Below are 23,693 nucleotides of genomic sequence, written 5' to 3' on the forward strand. Positions count from 1 at the left end.
CGTGGCTCGCGAGCCACATGTGGCTCTTTGGCCCCTTGAGTGTGGCTCTTCCACAAAATACCACGGCCTGGGCGAGTCTATTTTGAAGAAGTGGCGTTAGAAGAAGTTTAAGTTTAAAAAATTTGGTTCTCAAAAGAAATTTCAATCGTTGTGCTGTTGATATTTGGCTCTGTGGACTAGTTTGTTTGCCGACCACTGTCCTGGGTCACAGGTCGACGCTCAACCACTGAGCCATGCCGGCCGGGCTCGCGGGTTTTTCGGCGGTCCCAGCGCGCTGCTCGCACAGCTGCCCAGAGGTGCCGCTGAGCCGGCGCCTGTCTCCGTGACAAACACCCGGTAACCGCTCCTTCCAGCCCGGACACCCCCTCGGGCCGGCGGACACACAAGGGCCATGGCTGAGCCGCGTAGGAAAACGGCCGTTTACTGTCTATACAACTGGAGGCCGGGCTCGGACTCCTGCCGTCCCCGCTGCAGAGAGAGGCACTGCTCCTCGGGAACAAATGAGCACAGGACACCATTGTAATCTAAGAAACAGGCACTATTTATGTATCGGAAAGCCTTGCGCCCGGCGGGCGAGCGCCCGGCCGAGGCCACTGTCCCGGCGGCTGGAGGAGTCGGAGAAGGAGAGGAGCCCCGCGCCAGACCCATGAGGGGAGCACGGGGACCCCCTCCCGCCGGCGCCCCCCGGCGGCCGGCCGCTAGTTGAGCAGGCAGGACTCGTAGGTGGGCACCATGTACTTGATGTTGATGAACGCCTCTTCTCCCCCGTAGCGCTCGAAGGCCCCCAGCGTCTCCTGGATCAGGTCGCCCACGTTCTCCCTCTTCTGCTGGCTGTAGTCGATGCCGTCCCCGGAGTTCACTGGGTGGGGAAATACACAAAGAGGCCGTTACTGCCCTGCGGCCCCCGCGGTGCCCCGCACGCCAGCCCACCAGCCCGCGCACTGGCTCCGCGGGCTGTCAGGGCACCCAAGCATGGCCTGCTTGTACATTTGCACGCGCTCTGGCGGGGTCTGGGGCGTGGTGACAGACAGACGTACGAAAGCACCAAGTCCCAGGCGGGAGCGGATGTGAATTCATCTCAACTAAGGAAAGGAGGGGCCATGTGGGGTCGTCATGGCGACAGCACAGCTCACGGGTCGGGGCGCCTCCTCCTCCTGGAATCAGACAGTGACCTGGAGACTGTCCTCTTGGGCCCTGAGTCCTTCAAAACCCTGACGCGGCCCTGGGAGCCGCCTCGGGCAGGCAGGGCAGGGGGGGGAGGGGGCCCTGGGGCTCACAGGGGCTCTCTCCAGGGGAGAGGCTGGCCTGCCCCGTCTGTGTGGCTGTTGCACGCGCTCTCATCTCTGTCCCCCCAGGGCCGTGTCCCTAACCCGAGGGCTGTTTTCCAGTTGGTCCCACCCCTCTGGGTGCAGGGGGCTAGGGGACGTGTCTTTGCTGCTGTGATGGCTCCTGCCTGATCCCTAACATCTGGATGGCGGTTTCAGTGCCGGTTTCACGAGGAGTTTCTGCTGGTTTTGGAGTCTCTCTAAGCCCGGGCGGGCGGTCAGCCCGGGGCGGGCGCCTGGAGGTCCCCACGCAGGCCCAGCCTCCCCGCGGCCGGACGTCCAGTCCTCACAGCACACTCACGCTCACACGCGGGGAGCAAGCGTGTGGCCGCCCGGCCTGGGAGAGGCCTGGACGAGGTACCCAAGTGCCCGGGCCCCTGACAGAAACGGGGACCTTTGCTTCAGTCCAGAGGCTGACAGCTCCCCGGCTTTGACTCTAGACACAGTCACTGCACACATTCACGGGGCGTGTCACGCAGACGTCCCAGGACGTCCGCGCGGACTCTCCCTCTGGGCGCGTGGCCACCGCACCTCTGCGCACAGGCCCCCTCTTAGCTGAGGTGAGAGTGAGGAGGCTGGGGGAAGGGCCCCTGGAATGTGTGCGTGTTGCGAGGTAAACTATTTCACCTTCAAGCAAGATACACATTCCGGAGCCATACATGGAGAGAACGTTAAGGAGGGAAAAGAAGGGGATTTCAAGCCTTTTCTCCCCGGTTTTTGCGACATTTGAAAAAAGATGGAGTGATGGTTCAGATCAGAAACAAAGGACAATTACAACCCCACACGGCGCCGATAAGCAGTTCCTCTGCTTGGCCTTCCCAGAAACCTGTCAGAGAGAGAGCTCAATCCCCACGGCACAGCGCACGGGTGGTCCCTGATTTGCCTCCGCGGGTGGGGTTCGGGGCAGCAGAATCAGGTCCCATTTGCAGGAAGAGAAGAGACATTGCTGTGTCGTAAATCAGCGAGTGAGATGCAAGACGCCTTAATGAGCCAATGAATTAGGAGCCGTCTATTGCGCGCGGCCCAGAGGGAGGTGTCCCTTCCAAATCTCTGAGCGAAGTCACCCAGGAAGTTTCCCGTATTTATACCTTTTGAGCTTCTGTGTCTGCAGGTTTTACAACAAGCTAGCTCTGTGTGAGTTATTGTTACAGACAGTTTGTCATCTTGGATACATGAGGAACAAACATTTGGCATAAGAACATGGGAATTATTATCAGTATGAGTCCATTACGTTAGATGGCTGGCTGGCAAGGTCAGACAGTTAAGTTTTTATCTTTTTCTATTATTCAAACTAAAACAGTTATTCTACAGAATAAGAGACTGTCTGAAAATGACAGAGTCTACAGAACAAGGGACTATCTACCAACAGCAGAGAATGTCAAACTGCACTTTTTACACAAGATGGAGGTTACTGTGCTTCACCACGAGTCTCACGCTACAGCGCCTGTCAAATTCGTCCCGGGGAGCTCAGAGCGGCTCCCGCAGCCTGGCCATGAGGCGGGTTTTCTTGCTCAGGGTGGAACCCTCTCTGCTCTCCCACACAAAGCTGGGGGTGGGGGTGGGGGGACTGAAGTCTGAGTTACAGAGCAGCTGATCCGCTAAACTACCCACAGGCGACAGTCACCCAGAACATGCTGAAGAGACAATGCTTGACCCAAGGGCTCCTGCCCGATTGTTTTTGAGCAAAAGATAAACTTCAAAAAAAAAAGGCAGATCGATGCACACTTAAAGCAAGCAGGCTTTTCCCTCCCTTCCTCCTTCCCTCCCTCCCTTCTTTCCTTTTTTAAAAGATGTACACGGTGGTCTAAGTGAGTTCCTGCCCTCAGCGAGGGCAAGTGGTCTCGGTCCATTTGGGGGACTTTGCAATTGGAGGCCTTTGGGTTGAACTGAGAGGAGGAGGAGGTAGGGGTGTGTGTGGAGAGAAAACCCACATGTTAGGGAAGAAAGTCCAAAAGAGGGAGGACAAAAGCAGCACAGGCGCCAGGAAGGGGCAGGAGGGACAGGGACAGCCGGGGCCCGTGTGACCGGGAGGTGGGCGTTGGCGAGCGAGCACGTCTATCAGAAACAGCTTCGTCGTCCCAGGGTTCCGCTCGGAGGGGCTGGTCTTCGAGGGCCTGCCGCCCCTCCCCGCCAGGTGACACTCCTGATGAACCCGCGGGGCAGGTGGCAGGACCTACGTGGGCACAGGACCGCCAGGCCCAGGGCACAGACACCAGGTGGGCGCACGGGGAATGTAGCTGGTGACGGCGCTGCGTCGTGACAGGCTTGAGCCAGTTCCTTACGGACAAAGAGACGCAAACCGATCGCTAATAAATGGCGCCTTTTGTTGGCGTCTTAGTCAAAGGTCAAGAGCTGAATAGACCGTGCGGCATACTTTCCCGGCGGAGGCGAGGGGCTTGGAAAGCCGCGCACAAAGGCGGCTTCACCCGCCCCGTTTTCCACGGCCTTCCAGAATGCCGCCCTGACAGCAAGCCCTCATTTCAATAAGAACCTATTCTTACTTTTTAGAAAACATTGAACTGTAGGAGTGAGCAAACTATGTGGCGTTTTGTTCCTCCCCAGTGTGCACTCCCCGGTGATAAAGAGAACAGAGCAGAATGGAAGTTGCTTGTTCAGAAAGTGGGTTGGCGTTGGACTGCGCTGTGGCGGCAGGGGCAGGAACACCCCTCTGTGCCCGCCGGGACGACGGCGGGGCAGCTCGGGGGAAGCGGGCAGCAAGGGGCCTCCCTTTCAAGCGGGCACGAGGGTCCGTGTCTTTGAGAATCTGAACGTGAGGGGCCTCGTGTGAGCTCACCATGTTAAATACAGAGTGTCCCCCCACCCCCACCCCAAATGTACACACACTTCAACAGCTGAGAGCTCCACTCCGAAAACGGGGTGGATTTGGATCAACACTGCCTTCCTCACCATTCTCAGTGTGTGTCTGCACTTTGGGGGCGCCCTGTGCGTCTGTGCCGTGGGAAATAGCGCGGCGAGGACCGGGCGCTTGAAAGGAGAGGGTGTGGACCATCGTCCGTTCTGATGAGGCAGCTGGGAGCCCGTGTCATGTCCGGCGGCTAAAGAGACACAGTGACGCTGCAAGAGCCGCGTTTCCTTCATGGCCAGCACGCGGCCTGCGGCGGGGTCAGCGGGCACCGCGCGGCTGGGGAGAAGGGGCGGAGCCAGGGCTGGCGCCCCTCAGGGCTCGCCTGGGGGAGGCTGTGACCCCGGCCCGACCGTCGCTCCGATCAGGAGGTTCTCTGAGTGCATGCGCCCCTCTGAGACTGTTCCTGAGACGCGGGCACTACGTACGGCAGCACACGGGCACTCTCTGCCTCACCCTCGTTCATCTGTCCCCTCCTGGGACTGTCTCCCTAGATGCCATTTGGGCCCCAAGTGGGCCATGCTGGGACGGCATCCTCCGGGGCATGAACGCGGCTCGTGGGGGAAGTGGCTGCCATGACACGTCGTCCCCCAGGGCCACGGCAGAGGGGGTGACAGACACACGCACACACACGTCACAGGGACGTCTGGACAGTGGCTCTCAGCCGCCTCTCCATCTCGTGCACATGGGCGGGCGGCAGACACGTGTCACGTAGGGTTTCGATGAAATGTCCTCTGAGCTTTTTCTGCAATTTCTGGACGGTGTAGTAGCTTTTATTCTTTTCCTCTTAAAAAGTTATGACTATTGCCGAAACCGGTGTGGCTCAGTGGATAGAGCGTCGGCCTGCGGACTCAAGGGTCCCAGGTTCGATTCCGGTCAGGGGCATGTGCCTTGGTTGCGGGCACATCCCCAGTAGGGGGTGTGCAGGAGGCAGCTGATCGATGTTTCTCTCTCATCGATGTTTCTAACTCTCTATCCCTCTCCCTTCCTCTCTGTAAAAAGTCAATAAAATATATTTTAAAAAAAAGTTATGACTATTATAGGAAAAAGGGAAAAACTGAAAGAGGGACAATTTGGGCGGCCAGAGCAAGGACTTCCCACCCGGGCACGTGGCACCTTCGCTGGCAGCGCCCATGGCAGTCCTGTGGCCCGCTGTCCGCCTGCAGGCCACGCACCCAGCGGTGCCCCCGGAGCCGGCCAGCGGCCCCTGGCTGCCTCCGCTGCCTCTAGCACCGCGTCCAAACCAGCACGGTGGTGGCTTAGTCGGCGGGGCCCTCGGTCCCCTACCTCAGAGACGGGGAGAGCAGCAAGCACTCCTGATGGCCCGGGCCCCAGGGGCGCGCACTCTGTTGGGATCTGTCTGACTCTCGCGTCCAACGTGACACGTAGCAGACGTGCTGGTGGGACCGGGTCCGCACCGGGCTATCCGGAAAGGAGAGCGTCGCTGGGCCGTCGGGACTGTGAGCGCACACGGGGCTGCCGGGCTCTTCCCGCAGACCTGCGCAGACGCATTTCCTCCGGCGATGAAATGACGGGGACCTGCTGTCCCTTCGGGTCCTGACTAGGGAGGAAATCAGCACGATTTCGGGGAAAGAAGTGCTTTCGCTAATTTTGGAATCTCCCTCAGAAGCACAGTCTTGCCATCGGAGGGGCACACACAGGTGGACCCGGGGCGGGCAGGGCCCCGGGAGGGGAGCGCCGGGCACCCTCCACCTGTCAGCCTGGGCTGCTCCCGGCCTGGGCGCGGGAGGAGCTGGCGGACCGAAGGATCTTAAAGAAAACACGAGCATGGGAAGCTCCATGGAAGCCTCGGTGAATCAGGGAAGAAGGGAATTCACAGGACGGCCAGCAGGTCGGTACCGATCTGCCCACTGACGGCGACCTGCCAGCCCGCTCACCCGCCAGCTCCACGGCCGCGGCTCCCGTGCGCTCTCCCGCGTCCAACACGCTTAAATGACTCAGATCCGCAAAGGCCGCGCCCGATGCGCTCACGCACCTGAGGCTGCACCGGCCATAAACCGAGGCTCTGAGTCGTGGCCGCTGCCGTGGCGGTGGCTACACCCACCGGGGGCCTGTCGCTGTCTCGGGAGTGTTGTCCTTGGGCCGATCTGCACACAGGGCCTCTGAAGAGAGCCCAGGCCAAGTCCGGCCGGAAGCTTTTCTCAGGAGGAGGAGAGTGTCCCTGGGACGGAGCAGCCGACAGACAGCATGCTGTACCCCCCCAACCCCCCCCCCCCCGGAGAACGTGGGTCCTACGGTGCGTGCCCACCTAGGCCGGAAGGTCCCCGCGAAGCAATGCCGAGTGGAAGCTTTAAAAAAATGCTAACAGAAGACACCGAATCGTTTCTTTTTGGATCAGAAAAGGCATTTTTGGTTTCCCCAAATGCCGAGCTAAAAAATGTCCGGCACTCGAAAGCCACCTGCCCAGACCTGCAGCCTCCCGCGGCACCAGCCACAGCGGGACTGGAGCCGCCTTGCCCACTGGGCGCCGTGCCGTCACCACCGGGGAGGGAACGGGAGCCCGTGGGGCCTGGGTTCAGGTACTGGCAGGCATGTGCAGGTGGAGCCCAGAGCAAGGACTGTTATTATGTTTCCTGGTGCCACTAAACCACCACAGACTTCCTGCTGGATGACTGAGCACATTCCCCCGTTAGCAGGCCCAGCAGTTATGAGATTGCGATGACCCAGACTAATTCCCTGCTTGCACGTAAGCTGACATTTTCCGAATGCGAAGTATTAAAAAGATGACTCATCTAGCAAGATGTCATTAAAAAGATGACTCATGATATTTACACGTTTGGAAAATGGTTGCTTTTGAGCTTGTTTTCCTTTTTTAATCAGAATTAAGATAGGGAGAAAAGAGAGACGCGGATATAGTTGATCTTTTAAGAAATGTTCAATTCAAGACCTAGATTAAATTGTCAACGTTTGTTTTGCCGGAAATGTCTGTTTATTTGGAGTTAGTTTGAATTCAATTTACTTTATAGAAACAGTGTGATCTGTTTTGGAATAAAAGCCTTTCTCCCATAGAGTCTGGAAAATTACAGTAGAAACAACTATGAATTCCGTTGTGGTCGACCCTGGAGATGAGAGAACGGAAGAGAAAGGGAAGACGGGAAGAAAATCGAGGACTGGATTCCTTCTTCGACTCTGCTGAGGGAAGCGCCTTTTGGGGCGATGCTTTGAGGTTCGATCCCTTTAGAACCCTAAACGCATGCTCGCTTCACTTGCTGTTTTTGGCTTTGCTGTCCACACGTTGAGGGGACGGACCTTTTTTCCTTTTCCTTCTCTTAACCGGAACGTGACATCCCGTTCAGAGCTCCGGGTGTTTCCGCGTTTGGCCTTCATAGCCCGCCCTTCCGGGGTGACCTCATATCCTCTTGGAAAGTGACGGTTTTCAAGACTCTTCGGTACGACGTGACAGTGGGCGGCTCCAAAGCCTTGTTCACGGCGGGGAGGTGCGCATCACCGTTGTCATGGTTTTGCAACCCACAACGTATAACACAGCATCCGGCAAGCTAGAGGTGCCCCGGGCTTCAGGACCTCCCTCCCCTCAGGTCCTGTGGACAGGAATGGGATTCACAGGATTTCTTTCCTCTGAAGACAAAAGCTGTGGAGCAAGACCCCGATTCCTAGCTGGATGCCTCTCTCTCTTCTTCCTTCTCTGACACAGGAGGCAGGTGACGAAAGCAAGAGGCTACTGAGCCACCGTAGATTTGAAAGCTCAGGGAAAGGGTTTCACCTTCCGAAGGGGGGCACTGATCACTTGTGAAACGAAAGATCATCATCTTGGCCCAACTGTCCATGAAATATTTAAATTTCCCACCAGCTAAACAATGAAAATTCCTAAGCAACTGCCATTTTCCAACTGCACAGTAGGTTTATTTCTCTCAGGCATTAGCAATGATAACATTGGAGTGTACTGGTATAGTGGGGGGAAATTGGACTTCGAGGCAGATAACTTGTCATATAATATTTCAATAATTGAGTAGCTGCGATGTTCAATAGCTCACTAGCCGTTTAACTACAGACAGGTGTCTTACCTTCTCCGCATCTCAGTCACCTCCCCTGTACAAGAAGGGACTACATTTTGGGTGGTTTCTGGCTCCTACCCATCCCAACATCCCATTTTATGACACCACAATTTAACTTTGAAACACGCTTTGGGGAATGATGATTATTCAATGTATTTCGAACTGAAAAAATGATCACAAAGCCGCGGTATAATTCTTCAGAGCAAGTCACAGATCTCATGAGCATCAAATTCAGCCTTCAAATCAGGTCCCAAGAAAACCCAAGAGGACCAATGTTTATGTAATTAGTTCTAGTTAAGGAAGAGAACGCTGTCAAAAACCCCAAGGGTTTGCTGACACACCGCCCAAAACCACTCCAGTCTGCTATTTCAATAAGTCTATGTAGACGCTGATGCCTTAGAATAAAAACCAAATGTACACGTTAATTTTTAAAAGAGATTCAGCTGACGGAGGTCTGGTCCAGACCACGGGCAGGTGAGTTACGCTCCTCGCTGGGTGAGGACTTGTTTGACGTGGAAGTTTTCTTTCTTGTTGGCCAACATGGTTCACCAGGAAGCCCGTGTCTAAAAAGGAGCAGAGAGTTCTGGGTCCAACTCTCGTCTTCAACCTATTCCCTGCGGCACAGCTCCTGGTGGGTAATCATACAACCACAGAGATGCTAACACAGTGCCCTAGGAGCTGAGTGTTATGGTCGGCTCCCCTGCACAGAGGGGCAAGCTGAGGTGTGGAGAGGTGAGGCACCTTGGTACGTGACCCAGGCGCCACCTGATGCTGGGGCTGCGGAAACAGAGAGACTGGAGGTCTGCTGACGTGTGCCAGGAGGGTAATGGGGACGTCTGAGCCGACACGGAGAGTGAGCCAGGGAGCAGGGACGCTGCCTTGGCACCTGGAAGAAGAACGTGAACCCCGCAGAGAAGGGGTACCCTTAGGAGAGGGGGCCTGGGTGTGAATGTGGGGGAGCTAGCCTGCCACCTGCAACCAAGGAATGGGTTCATCTTAACTCCACGTTACGGCCCAGACTACTGCGCTCGCTGTGCCTCATGGTACGTCCCTGACGTCATGGCACCCTTTGCAGAGCTACAAGCAGGAAGACACGAGTCAAGGCGGCCTGATTTCAAGGACTTCCTCCTACAATAAATACACCAGGAACAGGGGCGACTCACATCCCGACCCTCCGGTCTTCATGTGCACGTACGCTGTGTTTCCAGATCGCTGGGTCTGAGCTTCACGGTGTTCAGATGGGGAAGTGATAGGCCTTCCATGTGCACGAGATGGAGAGGCAGCTGAGAGCCACTGTCCAGGTGTCTCTGCTGCGTGTGGAGGGAGGCCTGGTAGAGGGAGGCCCGAGGCGCTGGGGGAGGGAGGCCTGGGAGAGGGAGGCCCGAGGCGCTGGGGGAGGGAGGCCTGGGAGAGGGAGGCCCGAGGTGCTGGGGGAGGGAGGCCTGGGAGAGGGAGGCCCGAGGCGCTGGGGGAGGGAGGCCTGGGAGAGGGAGGCCCGAGGCGCTGGGGGAGGGAGGCCTGGGCGCTGGGAGAACCTGCCTCTGCAGGGTAGCGGGGAGGGGCAGGGAGGGGCGGAGATGGTGAAAAGAAGAGATCCTGCCGGTATCTGAATGGTCTTTGTCCTTAAAAAAAAAAAGCCCAATTCAAGCCACAGATGTTGGGGCAGTTTATGAATCCGAGTCCAGCTTCCCACCCTCCAGGAAGAGTGGTGGGTCTCTGTGTCCCTCCAGGAAATGGTTTCTCTTGAGTCCTGCATCGAACCCGAGGAGGCTAATGTCGCGAGGAACCCTGGGATGGGCTGAGAAGTCCGGGTCCTCTTTGTCTCCGCCTTCCATCTGTTTGGTTGGCTGTTGTGCAGAGCGCCGTGGACTGCTCCTCAATCCGATTCCAGTTGGCCCCTCAGTCCACCCCGATGTAGGTCATCGCCTACTTGGTCTTCCCACCGTCACGCTCTCCTCTTCCTAGTTCATCCTGCAGATCAATGTTCCCAACCACGTTTCCTCCCGATTAGTAAGTAGCATCGCCACGTCGCTTGGCAGATCAGAGTCAAATGCCCCATCCTCCGGGGCCTCGGTGACCTGCTCTCCCTCTGAGACTGGTCTTATATTTTGCTTCTTCCCAGCAAGACCTTCCTCTCCATCAGACTGGGTTTCTCACCAACCCCACGGTGTGCGATTTCTAGTCGGGTCTTTAACATTCCGCGTAGGAATACACGCCCCTCCCACTCCTGAGAAGTCGAAGCTGACCTCTTTCTAGGCTAGCTTTGAATTTATTTCCTCGGTGGAGTTGACCCCACAATCCTCGTTCCTTCCTTTGAATTCCTGGAGCAGTGGTCAGTGACCCCCACCTCCCTCGTCCACACGCCACTCCAGACCAGGGGTGGGGACCGTCCAGCCCAGGGCTGGATCAGGCCTGTGAAATCATTTGGTCTGGCCCTGCCAAGGCAACCGCAGGCAGGACTACAAATTCAATACATCGAGGAGCTTTCCTCGTAGCAACATAAATTTATATTACGTGAATTATGTGAAGCGAATGATGTTATAAATATCCACACGGCCCTTGGCAGAAAAACGGTTCCCCACCCCTGCTCCAGGCCTTGGGCTGTGTTTTATGTTTACGTAGTTTTCCTGCACTCTCCCACCTCTTGAAAGACAGGACCACGCTAGGTATAAACCTCGTGCGTTGGCATCAAGTGAAAATTAGACAACTGTGAAAGGGACACATGAGTAAACCAGTGACCACTTCGTGGGCTTTCTGAATCCAGATCTATAATAATAAAAGCCTAATATGCACGTCGACTGAACAGCCGAACAGCAGAACCACAGCCCAGACGACACGCTATGACACCCACTGGCGCCAGGCCAGCCAAGGCAGGTGCGATGCGATTGGTCGGGGGGGGGGCCCCCCCGCCATCGCCCCATGATCATGCCGCAGAGGGAGGCCCAGGCCACCGGCCGGTGAGGGGATCAATCGGGGGGGGGGGGGGGGGGGGGGTGGGATGGGGGGGAAGGGGCGGGCTCCATGATCGCCCCAAAGAGGGAGGCCCAGGCCACTGACTGGCGGGCTGCGGCGACTGGGCGGGCCCTCCCTCTGCGGGGCATCGATCACAGGGCTCCTGGACTTTGAGAGGGCACAGGCCGGGCTGAGGGACCCCCCTCCACCCCTCCCTCACCCCAATGCATGAATTTCATGCACCGGGCCTCTAGTATTATATAACCAAATTCAGTTCTAAATACATTGTATGTTCAATGTGGTGACTGCAATTAAATGGATTCTTATTCTTTGTTTGCTATTTACATACTTATGAGTTCTCACCCTCAGCAAAAGCATTTCTGTGGATTTGAAAAGGTTTGAACAGGTGAGTTTAAGCACAGGGAGGGGCCGGCAGTTAAATAGCCTCCTCTCTCTTCCGAAGTCCGCCTTGGCTTAAAGTGGGGATTACCCGAGTCACCCTTACATTTGAGAGGAAAAGTGTTCTCTTTCCAAAATGGAAAAGCAGATTATCCCGTTCACTCTATGAGCAGCCTTTGCTCTAAGATGAAGAAAGTGCTGGATTTTTAAAACAGTGTTTTCATTGACTATCTAAATTTGGGTGAATATAATTTCTTACGGAGCTACATGGTACTTTTCAGCCAACGCAAGAAATAGCCAAGTAATGATTTCCGCTGGGAAGGAAATATTGACGGCTGCTTTCAGGAGAGATGCAAACTTGTTGGAAGTAATTTTACTACTTGAGGCTGATGCTGAAAACTAAAACCTGAGCCAGCGTGACAGCTGCCAGCGCAGGTTTCCGTTTTCGGGAAACATTAATGACACAACCTGTGTTCAGCTCTGATTTTGTGTTGTGTGTGGCTAAGGCACAAAAGGAAAAAAGAAATGTCAGATTTCTTTCTTTCTTTAAAAAAAAAAAATCCTCACCCGAGGGTATTTTTCCATTGATTTTTAGAGAGAGTGGAAGAGAGAGGGAGAGACAGAGAGAAACATCGATGTGAGAGAAACACACCCGACCAGGGCCCGGGCCGGGGTGGACCCTGTGACCGAGGTACGTGCCCTTGACAAGAATTGAACCCGGGACCCTTTGGTTTGCAGGCTGATGCTCTATCCACTGAGCCAAACCGGCCAGGGCGAAATGTCAGATTTCTAACAAGTGTCATCAGCAAGTGCAGTAAACTATGGGGAAATGTACTTCTCAAATGATCTCTATTGGAGTTTGGAATTTCATCGATGTGGTGAACTCAGAACTGAGAAGCTGGCGTGTCCACTGGCGACGCCGTCACAGCAGAGAGCGATCGACAGCGCGCACCGCGGGGCGTGGGGCCACGGGGGCGGGGACCCAGGGCCTCCGCGTGCCGTCTGTTCTCCGGCAGGAAATACAGAAAGGCGCTCTCTCATGGCGCTTCCGATGCAGAAGCGCAGCGTACAGTCCCCGTAGACCAGACTCCCCGCTTCTGGGAGACACCCCAGCATGCCCAAGCGTCTGCTCTCTGACATTTCTAAAGTGAGTTCTTAGGTGCAGAATGGGAATGCCTTTCCAAGCAATTAGCTGGACGTTTTACAGAGCGGCAACCTCTCCTGGCAAATGAGCTCGAGGAACGCAAAGATAAAATATCTGATGAACAAATCAAAGCGATGGGCCGGGCGGAACTGAGTTCACCGTGGAGAAGGGACGGTGTAGAACCTTCCACGACGGTTTCAGCTTAGAGCAGCCTCGCGATGGCTTTCCAGGCCGGACGGTCCCTTACCAGCGGCTGCGCCGGTGAGTTCAATGTCACCAGGGCCAGCCTCACTGCCACCGAGCTGTCAAAGCCGAACACAATCCGGGAATCCGCCCGCCGGCAGAGAACGCCCGGGGCTTTGCTGAAGTCCAATCAAAGTTCTGGCCACGTGGCGAAAAGAGTGAGTGGGGGAGAAAGAGAGAGAGAGAGGGAGAGGGAGAGAGAGAGAGAGGTGTTTAAATTGTGGGCGGAAAATGAAAACGTGGCCCAGTAATTTGCCGGAGCAGCAAAATTGGGTTTGCACAAGAATTGAAACTGAAGCTTTTGCAAATGCTGATAGGTGAAATATGCTGATGTCGGATACTTTTGAATAAAGGCTGTTTATTTGCCTGAGTTACATTTTTATCGCTGAAATTCCTCAGTTTGGTGCACACAATTGCTTCCCCTGCCTCGGGGTGTTAGGAGGAGGTGAGCCCGGACCAAGGCTGGTGCCCGGGGGCCGGCCTGGGCACAGGCTCCTGTGGAATGCAAACAGCGCGGCCCGTGGTTGAATCTCTGATGGAAACAGGTGCCACCACACCTGCCTGCAGGGACGGGGCCAGGATGAAGTAAGAGAACATGTATGTCTTTAGGACCATGATACGCCGCCGATAAGTTTCGGCAACTGAGGCCACTGCAGCCCCTGCCGCCCCTCTGATCAGCACCCCAGCCCCGGACAACAGCAGCCTGTCCCCGACCCCTCTCCTCCGGACAGACAAGAAGCATCGCCCCCCGGACACCGCGGAGCAAGCTTTCTGCCGCTTGTTTAATAAAACGGCTCACTCCACGGCCTCGGAGCCGGAGCAGGGCCTGGGCCCTTGTCTTCAAGTCCCGCAGGAGGGGGCGTTTATTGTTCCTGGAGCCCCATCTCCGGGAGGTCTGCCCCCTGGCTTCCCAGTTGGAGGACGGACAGGGGACGAGGCAGGAGGGGACGGGGGGATCAGGAACTGGGCTCGCCTCTGTGACTTCCAGGTCGCGGGCGGAGGGCGGGGCCGGCGTGGGTGAGGGGCTGAGGAAGGGCTGATGATGGGAGAGTTTCGGGGTGAGCAGCTCAGGAGGCCCGGGAGCCGGCGCGGAGGCGGGGGACGGGGCAGCGGGCGCCGGGAAGGAGGCCGCGCGGGGCAGCAACGCAGAGGCCGGAGCGGCAGCACGTGGGGTCGGCGAGCACCGTCTCACCAAGTTGTCACGTCCGCTCCTTCCGACGCCGAGACACACGACACGCAATCGCAATTTCTAACGACTTCACGCTGTGGGTGGAAGGAGCGGGAGCCCTCGGCCAGCGCCTCCACCGGGGCCTTGGCCTCCCCGCGAGCCCTCCGTCCCCATAGCCCGCGGTGACCGTGTCCGCCCACAGCCCTTCCCCTTAGTCCACTGTTTCCTCGGCGCCGCCCGCACGGGGCGCCCGCTGCTCCCAGTGAGCACGCAGGCTGTAGCTGCCGGTGCCCACGCGGCCTCGCTGGCGTCGGAGGCTGTGCCAGGCTGTGCCAGGCGGTGCCAGGCTGCAGTCCCCGCAGCGGCCTCGCCTGGGGACCACGCACGGGCGCTGCCACCAACAGCGTGTTTACGCCTCAGGGCAGGTGGGGCGCCCTCGCCTTGCTTTACTTGGAGGTTTTTAATTCCTGAGAAGGAGTGACGTTCTTCAGTCCTTTTTCTTTGGCTCCGTGGTGCTTGTTTCCCCAGGAGAACGGTCCGTTCCGATCCGCAGCCTATCAGCCTGTCTACGGGGTGGTTTCCGTGAGAGCCGCTCTCTGGTCTCGGCGCCCGGGAGCTGGAGCCGGGGTGCGGGGTGAGTTTCCGGTGCACCAGACCCGCGGCCGGGCTCCCTGCTGCCTCAGCCAGCGCCTCCGCCTCCGGGCCCGATGGCCGGGAGCTGCCTCACTTCCCCGGGTCCCCCGGCGGCCGTCCTGGGAACTGAAAGGCCCTGAGGGACTCTTCGGAAACGGGGGAAACCATCATCAATAAATTAGAGCATCGATCACCTCCGGTAGGAAGAACATTCGCAAGAGCTTCGGTTTCTAAAAAGCTTTCCTGAGTCCCTTCCTGGTGACTGCACATCCCCGCCCCACCCCACCCACCGCCCCTCAGCACCCACCGCCCCTCAGCACCCACCACCCCTCAGCACCCACCGCCCCTCACCACCCACCGCCCCTCAGCACCCACCGCCCCTCACCACCCACCGCCCCTCACCACCCACCGCCCCTCAGCACCCACCGTCCCTCAGCACCCACCGCCCCTCACCACCCACCGCCCCTCAGCACCCACCGTCCCTCAGCACCCACCGCCCCTCAGCACCCACCGCCCCTCACCACCCACCGCCCCTCACCACCCACCGCCCCTCACCACCCACCGCCCCTCAGCACCCACCGCCCCTCAGCACCCACCGCCCCTCAGCACCCACCGCCCCTCACCACCCACCGCCCCTCACCACCCACCGCCCCTCACCACCCACCGCCCCTCAGCACCCACCGTCCCTCAGCACCCACCGCCCCTCACCACCCACCGCCCCTCAGCACCCACCGTCCCTCAGCACCCACCGCCCCTCAGCACCCACCATCCCTCAGCACCCACCGTCCCTCAGTTGGCTGGTCCTGGGGGACCCCACTCAGCTGCCTGCCAGGCGCGCCCCAGGCAGGACCCCAGCTCCGGTTGGTCCAGCCTCATGTTTACCAGGTGCCTTACGTCAAGATGTTGGGGGTTACCCTCAAATGGGATTACTTACAAACAATATACCAAACCATTATTTGGTTTGTGTGTGAAAAGCGTTGCTGTAAACGTCTGTGATGTGCTATGACTGATTTAACCGGTGTGGCCTTTCTACATTTTAAAATATTTGGAGGCCGCCCCCCTCCCCCCAAATGAAAGCGGCGGAACCCTGGCCCCCAGGAAGCGCAGGCGTGGGGTGCGGACAGCGAAGGGCCGGCTCCGGGGCTCGGGAAGACTGAGCTGGCTGACAGCCGGGCCAGAGCATCTGTTCTGCCTGAAGGTTAAGCGCCCAGCGGCGTGGACGCTGCTCTGCCATCCGTCTCAGGCTGCGGCCAGCCAGACAGCGCAACACGAGCCTCCTGCTACCCGCCGGCCACCTGAGCCAGGCCCTCCACTCGGAGACCCGTTTCAGCGGAAATTCCTTTACCACAAACAAGCACAGTTGTGTCCATATTGCTTTGAGGTCAGATGGTGAACTTGCCCGCCTTCTTTCGTTAGTAATTAATAATAATAATAATAATAATAATAATAATTTTGTGTTTTCTTATTTCAACTTAACTAACAAAACAAAGCTTTGGAGTGGGAAGAAAGCTGCATGTGACACTGAGAGCAGAACTTTAAGATGAAAACAAACATTACCAAAGGATTTGGGATTTCTGATTGGCACCGAGCTACGGCGAGGTCACGCTGATAATGGACACGTCTTCTAATGAAGGGGAATGTAACTATTTGGATAGATCGTTCTGTACCTGTGAACTTTGATTCTGAATTATCTGGGCATTTCTTTAACTTTGTCACTTCTTCTATGTAGGTACAGCCCGTCAAGACTCAGTGTCATAGATTAAGAAAAAGCAACTCCTTACAGAGATCAGCGTGAAGCATTTGAAGTTATTTTTCTCGTATTGAAAAGCCACGGCAGTTCCGAGCATGGCCCTGTCTGAAAGAGCAAGGTAGGATGAGACCCCATACACGGTAGGATGAGACCCCATACACGGTAGGATGAGACCCCATACACGGTAGGGTGAGACCCCATACACGGTAGGGTGAGACCCCATACACGGTAGGATGAAATCCCCATACGCGGTAGCATGAGATCCCATACACAGTAGGATGAGATCCCCATACGCGGTAGGATGAGATCCCCATACGCGGTAGTATGAGATCCCCATACATGGTAGGATGAGATCCCATATGCGGTAGGATGAGATCCCCATACACGGTAGGGTGAGACCCCATATGCGGTAGGATGAGATCCCCATACGCGGTAGGATGAGACCCCATACACGGTAGGATGAGACCCCATATGCGGTAGGATGAGATCCCCATACGCGGTAGGATGAGATCCCCATACGCGGTAGGATGAGATCTCCATACATGATAGAATGAGATCCCCATACGCGGTAGGATGAGATCCCCATACGCGGTAGGATGAGATCCCCATACGCGGTAGGATGAGATCCCCATACGCGGTAGGATGAGATCTCCATACATGATAGAATGAGATCCCCATACGCGGTAGGATGAGATCCCCATACGCGGTAGGATGAGATCCCCATACATGATAGAATGAGATCCCCATACGCGGTAGGATGAGATCCCCATACACGGTAGGGTGAGACCCCATATGCGGTAAGATGAGATCCCCATACGCGGTAGTATGAGATCCCATACACAGTAGGATGAGATCCCCATACACGGTAGGATGAGACCCCATACACGGTAGGATGAGACCCCATATGCGGTAGGATGAGATCCCCATACGCGGTAGGATGAGATCCCCATACGCGGTAGGATGAGATCTCCATACATGATAGAATGAGATCCCCATACGCGGTAGGATGAGATCCCCATACGCGGTAGGATGAGATCCCCATACATGATAGAATGAGATCCCCATACGCGGTAGGATGAGATCCCCATACACGGTAGGGTGAGACCCCATATGCGGTAGGATGAGATCCCCATACGCGGTAGTATGAGATCCCATACACAGTAGGATGAGATCCCCATACACGGTAGGATGAGACCCCATACACGGTAGGATGAGACCCCATATGCGGTAGGATGAGATCCCCATACGCGGTAGGATGAGATCTCCATACATGATAGAATGAGATCCCCATACGCGGTAGGATGAGATCCCCATACGCGGTAGGATGAGATCCCCATACATGATAGAATGAGATCGCTATACGAGGTAGCATGAGATCCCCATACATGATAGAATGAGATCGCCATACTAGGTAGTATGAGATCCCCATACATGATAGAATGAGATCGCCATACGCGGCAGTATGAGATCCCCATACATGATAGAATGAGATCACCATACGAGGTAGCATGAGATCCCATACACAGTAGGATGAGATCCCCATACATGATAGAATGAGATCGCCATACGAGGTAGCATGAGATGGCAAAACAAGGTAAAATAAGACACACGCCCCTGCCACAGTCATTGTTCAAGTAATGATGGAGTCTGTCAGGAAACCAGTGATAATTCCCATTAAAAACCTACAGAACTAGGACCCCAATGTTACCGATATAGAAAGACGTATGGTAAATAAAACTGCTCCAAACTCTAAGTTCCTCTAAGTCCTGTTACAGTTGAAGGGACTAAATTGACTCACATTTTAATTTGTGCTGTTGTCCCCCTTAAATATCCTAACAAGTGTCAAATGGCCAATCAGAATTTAGGGAAAGGGAGAGACTTGGGGGCTGTTTTTCTCGCAGAATGAAATTGGAAGTCCACCCCAAACGGGCTCTCAGTGTGTTCCAGGGGCTGTGGGTAAGGGAAGGTGCTTTTTGTTTTCTCCGGATTTGCATATATATTGGAGGTGCATATATATTTTTGAATTAGTGTTTTTGTTTCCTTTGGATAAGGAGCCAGAGTGGAATTTCTGGGTGATACTTTTAACATTTTGAGACACCTCCGTACTGTTCTCCATAGTGGCTGCACCAGTTTACAATCGCACCAACACTTGCCACTTCTTGTCTTTTTTATGCTAGCCATCGTAACATCTGGGAGGTGATATCTCATCGGGGTTTGGATTTGCATTTGCTTGATGACTGATGATGTTGAGCATTTTTTCATGTGCCTGTTGGCCACCCACATGTCTTCTTTGGAAAAACGTCTACTCAGATCTCCTGCCTATTGTTTTTTATTTTTCTGCTAACGAGTTGAATGGGTTCTTTATGAAATGGGTATATTAGCCCCTTAGCAGATGTGTGATTTGCAATTATTCTCTCCCACTCAGTAGGGTGCCTTTACAATTTGTTGCCTCTTTGCTTTGCTGTGCAGAAGCTGTTTAGTTTGGTGTAGTTCTACTTGTCTATTTTTGCTTTTGCTTTTGGTGTCAAATTAAAAAAATAATCTCCAAGACCTATGTCAGAGAGATTACTACCTATGCTTTCTTCGGGAGTCTCAGGCCTTACATTCAAATCTTTAATCCATTTTTAGTTAATGCCTGTGTGTGGTGTGAGATAGTGGTCTAGTTTCATTCTTTTGCATGGAGCTGTCTAATTTTCTCAGCTCCATGTGCTAGGCACTAGATGTGTTAAGCATTTTTTATACAGGTAGCTTATTTAATTTTGTCAACAGCTTTGTGAAGTTGGTAATACTATCAACCAGAGTTTTACAGATAAGGAGGAGCGTGCGATACAGAAAGGTGAGGTCTGACTCCCAAGCATAACAATGTAACTACCACATGCAAAATAACCAAATGTCTTTATAGCTATTTTAACCAAGTTTTGTCATATATGAAAACAAAATAAAATTAAAATGTCAAATTAAACAAAATGTTGGCAATGGACATATTATTCTAAAGAATAAAAACTGCTTTCCCCCCGTATACAGAGCTGTGGAGTTATCTATGAAATTAATAGTGTGCACGTTATCATTCGAATCACCGTGATTGTAAAAGGAAATGCGAGGATAGCTGTGGTTGCCAGAAAATTTACCGTAAAGTGAAAAGTTTATACCGGGTCCTTGAGAGCATTTCCTTCCTTCCCAGCTTTCCCCCAATGGTTCTCTTTCCTGGCTTTCACTTTACATTTGGGGAAAACTGAGATCAATGTTGACAACATGGCTTTCACTCACTCATTTTAAATGTAAATTTTGTTCTTGGAAATTTTCCTTGCTTTTCCATAAAAATAACTTGTTTAAAGGTACCATTCTCACTAGGTCTAAGATTTTTCCCTTTGTAATATGCTTTTTAAACTGTTTTATAAAAGTATTTCCGTAGGGGAAACGAAACAATATTATGATGACATGATTTGTTTTACACCCATGCAATCTCATATAAGCACACATAAAGCAACATTACAGCAGATTAACGTTCTTATATGAGATTAAATTCTCATTAATATATTTCTAATGTTTTATGAAAAATACTTTAATACAAGAAGTACAATTTCCTCATCTATTTTGCTTACAATTGCATTTTTTGTTTCAGATCATTTTCATTAAAATATCTTGCTTCCTAACAAAAAACATTTTTTTTTCTTAAAGAAAGAATTGGGGTAATATTCTGCCATTGCTATTGGAGGTATGAGACTAGGTACCAACCTAGGTTGGAATGGGAAATTAGGAAAGTGCTAGAAGGTATTAATACTAGAGTACTAATTATTTCTTTTCAGAGTTACTTCTTTTATCTTCATTGATGATGAGAAAAAACATAATTTTCTAGGGTAATTTAGTTTTTAAATATGATTGACGCTTCCTTTATAAATCTTTACAACACTGTAAGCCCATATTCCTTATATATCTAGACCTAACACACATCCAATGTAATACTTTTAAATATTTGTGTTAATTTTCTCTAATGGTCATGTGGACTGTCATTATGTATGTTTGTCTTGTTGTTCTAGCACCTTCTTAATTCCCTAATTCTTTTTTTTCATTTTAATTTCTTTATTGATTGAGGTATTACATATTTGTCCTCATCCCCCCATTACCTTCCCAACCCCGCCCCCCCCACTCCTGCCCTCATCCTCCTGTTGTCTGTGTCCACTGGTTAGGCTTATATGCATGCATACAAGTCCTTTGGTTGATCTCTCTCCCTTACCCCCACCCTCCCCTACCTTCCCTCTGAGGTTTGACGGTCTGATCGATGCTTCCCTGTCTCTGGATCTGCTTTTGTTCATCAGTTTATGTTGTTCATTATTTCCTTTATGTGGTAGATAAGCATTTTAGCTACACATCTTTCTTATCTCATGGGCCATGCACATAAGCAACAATGGGAATTACCAAAAATTAGAGCGTTCCCATAATTCCTGATGTAACTGTCACCTACTCGACGGTCGGACTGAGAAGGCTGCATTGTTTTGGTGCGACCATTGCTTTGAATCAATGAGCGTGGAAGGCTGAATTCTGTTGGACTTTGCTTGTTGCTCTTCATGAAGCCAGCTTGCTTGCCAGGATGGAGACCAGGGCTGGCTTTGATCCCAACCACAGAGGCAATGTCAGTGCCCACACACTAGCCTGCCCTGGCATGTGCTTGCACGTGTGCACCCATGTACCAGTACATGGGCATGTTAGTGTGTGTGTGATGCTGCGATCGCCGGCGTGAAGGCGCAAGGCCCTACTATTCTGTCACTGGAGCTGAAATCAACATCCATTGTTGACTGCTGTTCATGACCTAAGTGTCAGTAAAATCTCCAAAGAACAGCACGGCTCCTAGGATTTTCTAGAAACTTCACTTGCTCTCAAAGCTTTCATATTAAGGATAAAGGGAAGTCACGCGAAATCTTTTCCAGCGACTTGAATAATTCATTGATACACTGGGAAGATGGCTAATAAATATTAGCACTATGTCTGATTTTACATTCAATCTCTCTCTGCATCTGGCTTTGAGAAGTTCCTTGCGAGGCTATGTGATCGCACAGTCATTTCGATGAGCCCTGGTGAGAGGAAATAGCCCTCTTCTAGAAAAGCGGATCAACAGGAACGGAGAGAAATGTTCTTAGAGGCCTTGGAGGAGACAGGACTTTGACTTAATCTGGTGTAGGTTACTCACTGTTAGTAAAGAATATTAAGATAGCCCATTAGGGAGTAGGGGCAGCTTTGACTTTCGCATGACTTAAGACAAACACTAGCCCAGTGATAGTTTCCTAACATTTCCCTCTCCATGCCGAACATATCTTGCTGTATTTTAGTGAAACGCTGTTCTAAGCAACATGCTAGCCATTGGGTGATGTTGTCAAGAACACTCGGACTTGCCACCGTAGACGTGTGAGAAGAAGGACGCGGGCGCATCCCACCCTCCACACCCCGACTGCGGTCCAGGCCGGTCGCCCTTTCTCTTTCTGTCGCCGCCACCACACTTCCCCGGAAGGATCTGCCTCCAAATAATGCTCCTGCCTCTGTCCTCTGCCCCCACCCTCATCCTCTACAGCCGCCTCGTTAGACCTTCGTTAACTCAGTTTGTGTTGCTTTTCTCCACTGATGAAAACCTTCAAAAATTCACCATTTCATATTCAACGTTCACCCGTTAAATAAACTCCAGCTTCCTGGGCCTGGCTTACGCCTTTTTTAATGGCTCAAGGCCAATCCTTATCTCCCACACCTCTCCCACAGCAACATTAGGCTCCAGGCCATTGCTTTGAATCACCCAGCAATGAGTGTGGAAGGCTGAATTCTGTTGGACTTTGAATTCCCTAATTCAAACCACAGGGAGGGATCCTCACCTTCTCCTTTCTCCTCACGCCGGTCCTTCACGCTGGACCCCTTCCCCGACTCTGCTTACTGACGTCTGAGAAGGTCACCTGATCCATGAAGACCGTCCTGATGACACAGGTCAGAGACCCTTTTCATTCCTTTAACCACTGACATGATGTTGATGCTTCTCCTATAGACTGTATCACCACGCCACCCATTTTACAGGTAGAGTAGACATATCTCGTTTATAGGAATCAGGTCCCTTGAACCCTCTATGGCAGTGGTCAGCAAACTCATTAGTCAACAGAGCCAAATATCAATAGTACAACGATTGAAATTTTTTTTGAGAGGCAAATTTTTTAAAGTTAAACTTCTTCTAATGCCACTTCTTCAAAATAGACTCGCCCAGGCCATGGTATTTTGTGGAAGAGCCACACTCAAGGGGCCAAAGAGCCGCATGTGGCTCGCGAGCCACAGTTTGCCGACCACTGCTCTATGGTATCCATCCTAATACGGCAGGTGTTCAGGAAATGCTGGGAGAAGGAATATGACGGAGTAACGCTGCTCAGGACGAAGGGGCTGCCCGCCTGCTGCGCCGTCCGGTTGGATCACAGGGTCGGGGGATAATGTCAGCATGAGAAAGGCACCAATAAGCGTCTACTCAGTTGACTGACATGCATCACACACCCTGCCACAATGTTTTGGTCAATGATGGGGCAGATCTATAACAGCACTCCCATGAGATTATAATGTTGCTGAAAAACTCCTATCACCTGGTAACGCCATAGCCCATGGAACATTCCAGCACAATGCATTTCTCACGTGTTTGTAATGATGCTGGTGTAGACAATCCTGCTGCCAGCTGTGGAGAAGCACAGCACATACACGTGCAGCATGTACATGTGCAGCATGTACACGCACAGCACCTGCACGCACAGCTGGAGGCAGTATACCTAGGTCTGAGCAATGCACTCTGTGAGTTGCACAACAATGAAGTCGCCTAATGACTCATTTCTCAGAATATACCCGACGTTCAATGGCACGTGCCTGTATTGTTATTACTAGAGGTCCGGTGCATGAAATTTGTGCACTTGGGGGGAGGGGCGGGGGGTACCTCAGTCCGGCCTGCATCCTCTCGCAGTCCAGGAGCCCTTGGGGGATGTCTGACTGATGGCTGGACATCCTTCGTGCTGACGTGGAGGCGGGAGAGGCTCCCACCACTGCCACTGTGCTCACCAGCCATGAGCCCAGCTTCTGGCTGAGCGGCACTCCCCCTGTGGGAGTCACTGACTACCAGGGGGCAGCTCCTGCATTGAGTGTCAGTGCACATAAACCGGTCAGTGACCGGCCCCCTGG

General features: G+C 53.4%; 1 protein-coding gene across 1 annotated transcript in view; it reads right to left on the reverse strand.

Annotated features, from left to right (window-relative positions):
- Nucleotides 1-698: 698 nt before the first annotated feature.
- The window catches only part of PACRG (parkin coregulated), a gene marked incomplete at both ends in the record, with an annotated part of 292,581 nt that continues 269,586 nt past the window's right edge, over nt 699-23,693 (reverse strand). Inside the window, one exon of the mRNA XM_079780682.1 lies at nt 699-859. Coding sequence (XP_079636808.1) covers nt 699-859 — 161 coding nt within the window. The remainder of the gene's footprint in view (nt 860-23,693) is intronic.

Source organism: Cnephaeus nilssonii (assembly GCF_951640355.1).
Source record: "Cnephaeus nilssonii genome assembly, chromosome: 9".
NCBI classification, from domain to species: domain Eukaryota; kingdom Metazoa; phylum Chordata; class Mammalia; order Chiroptera; family Vespertilionidae; genus Cnephaeus; species Cnephaeus nilssonii.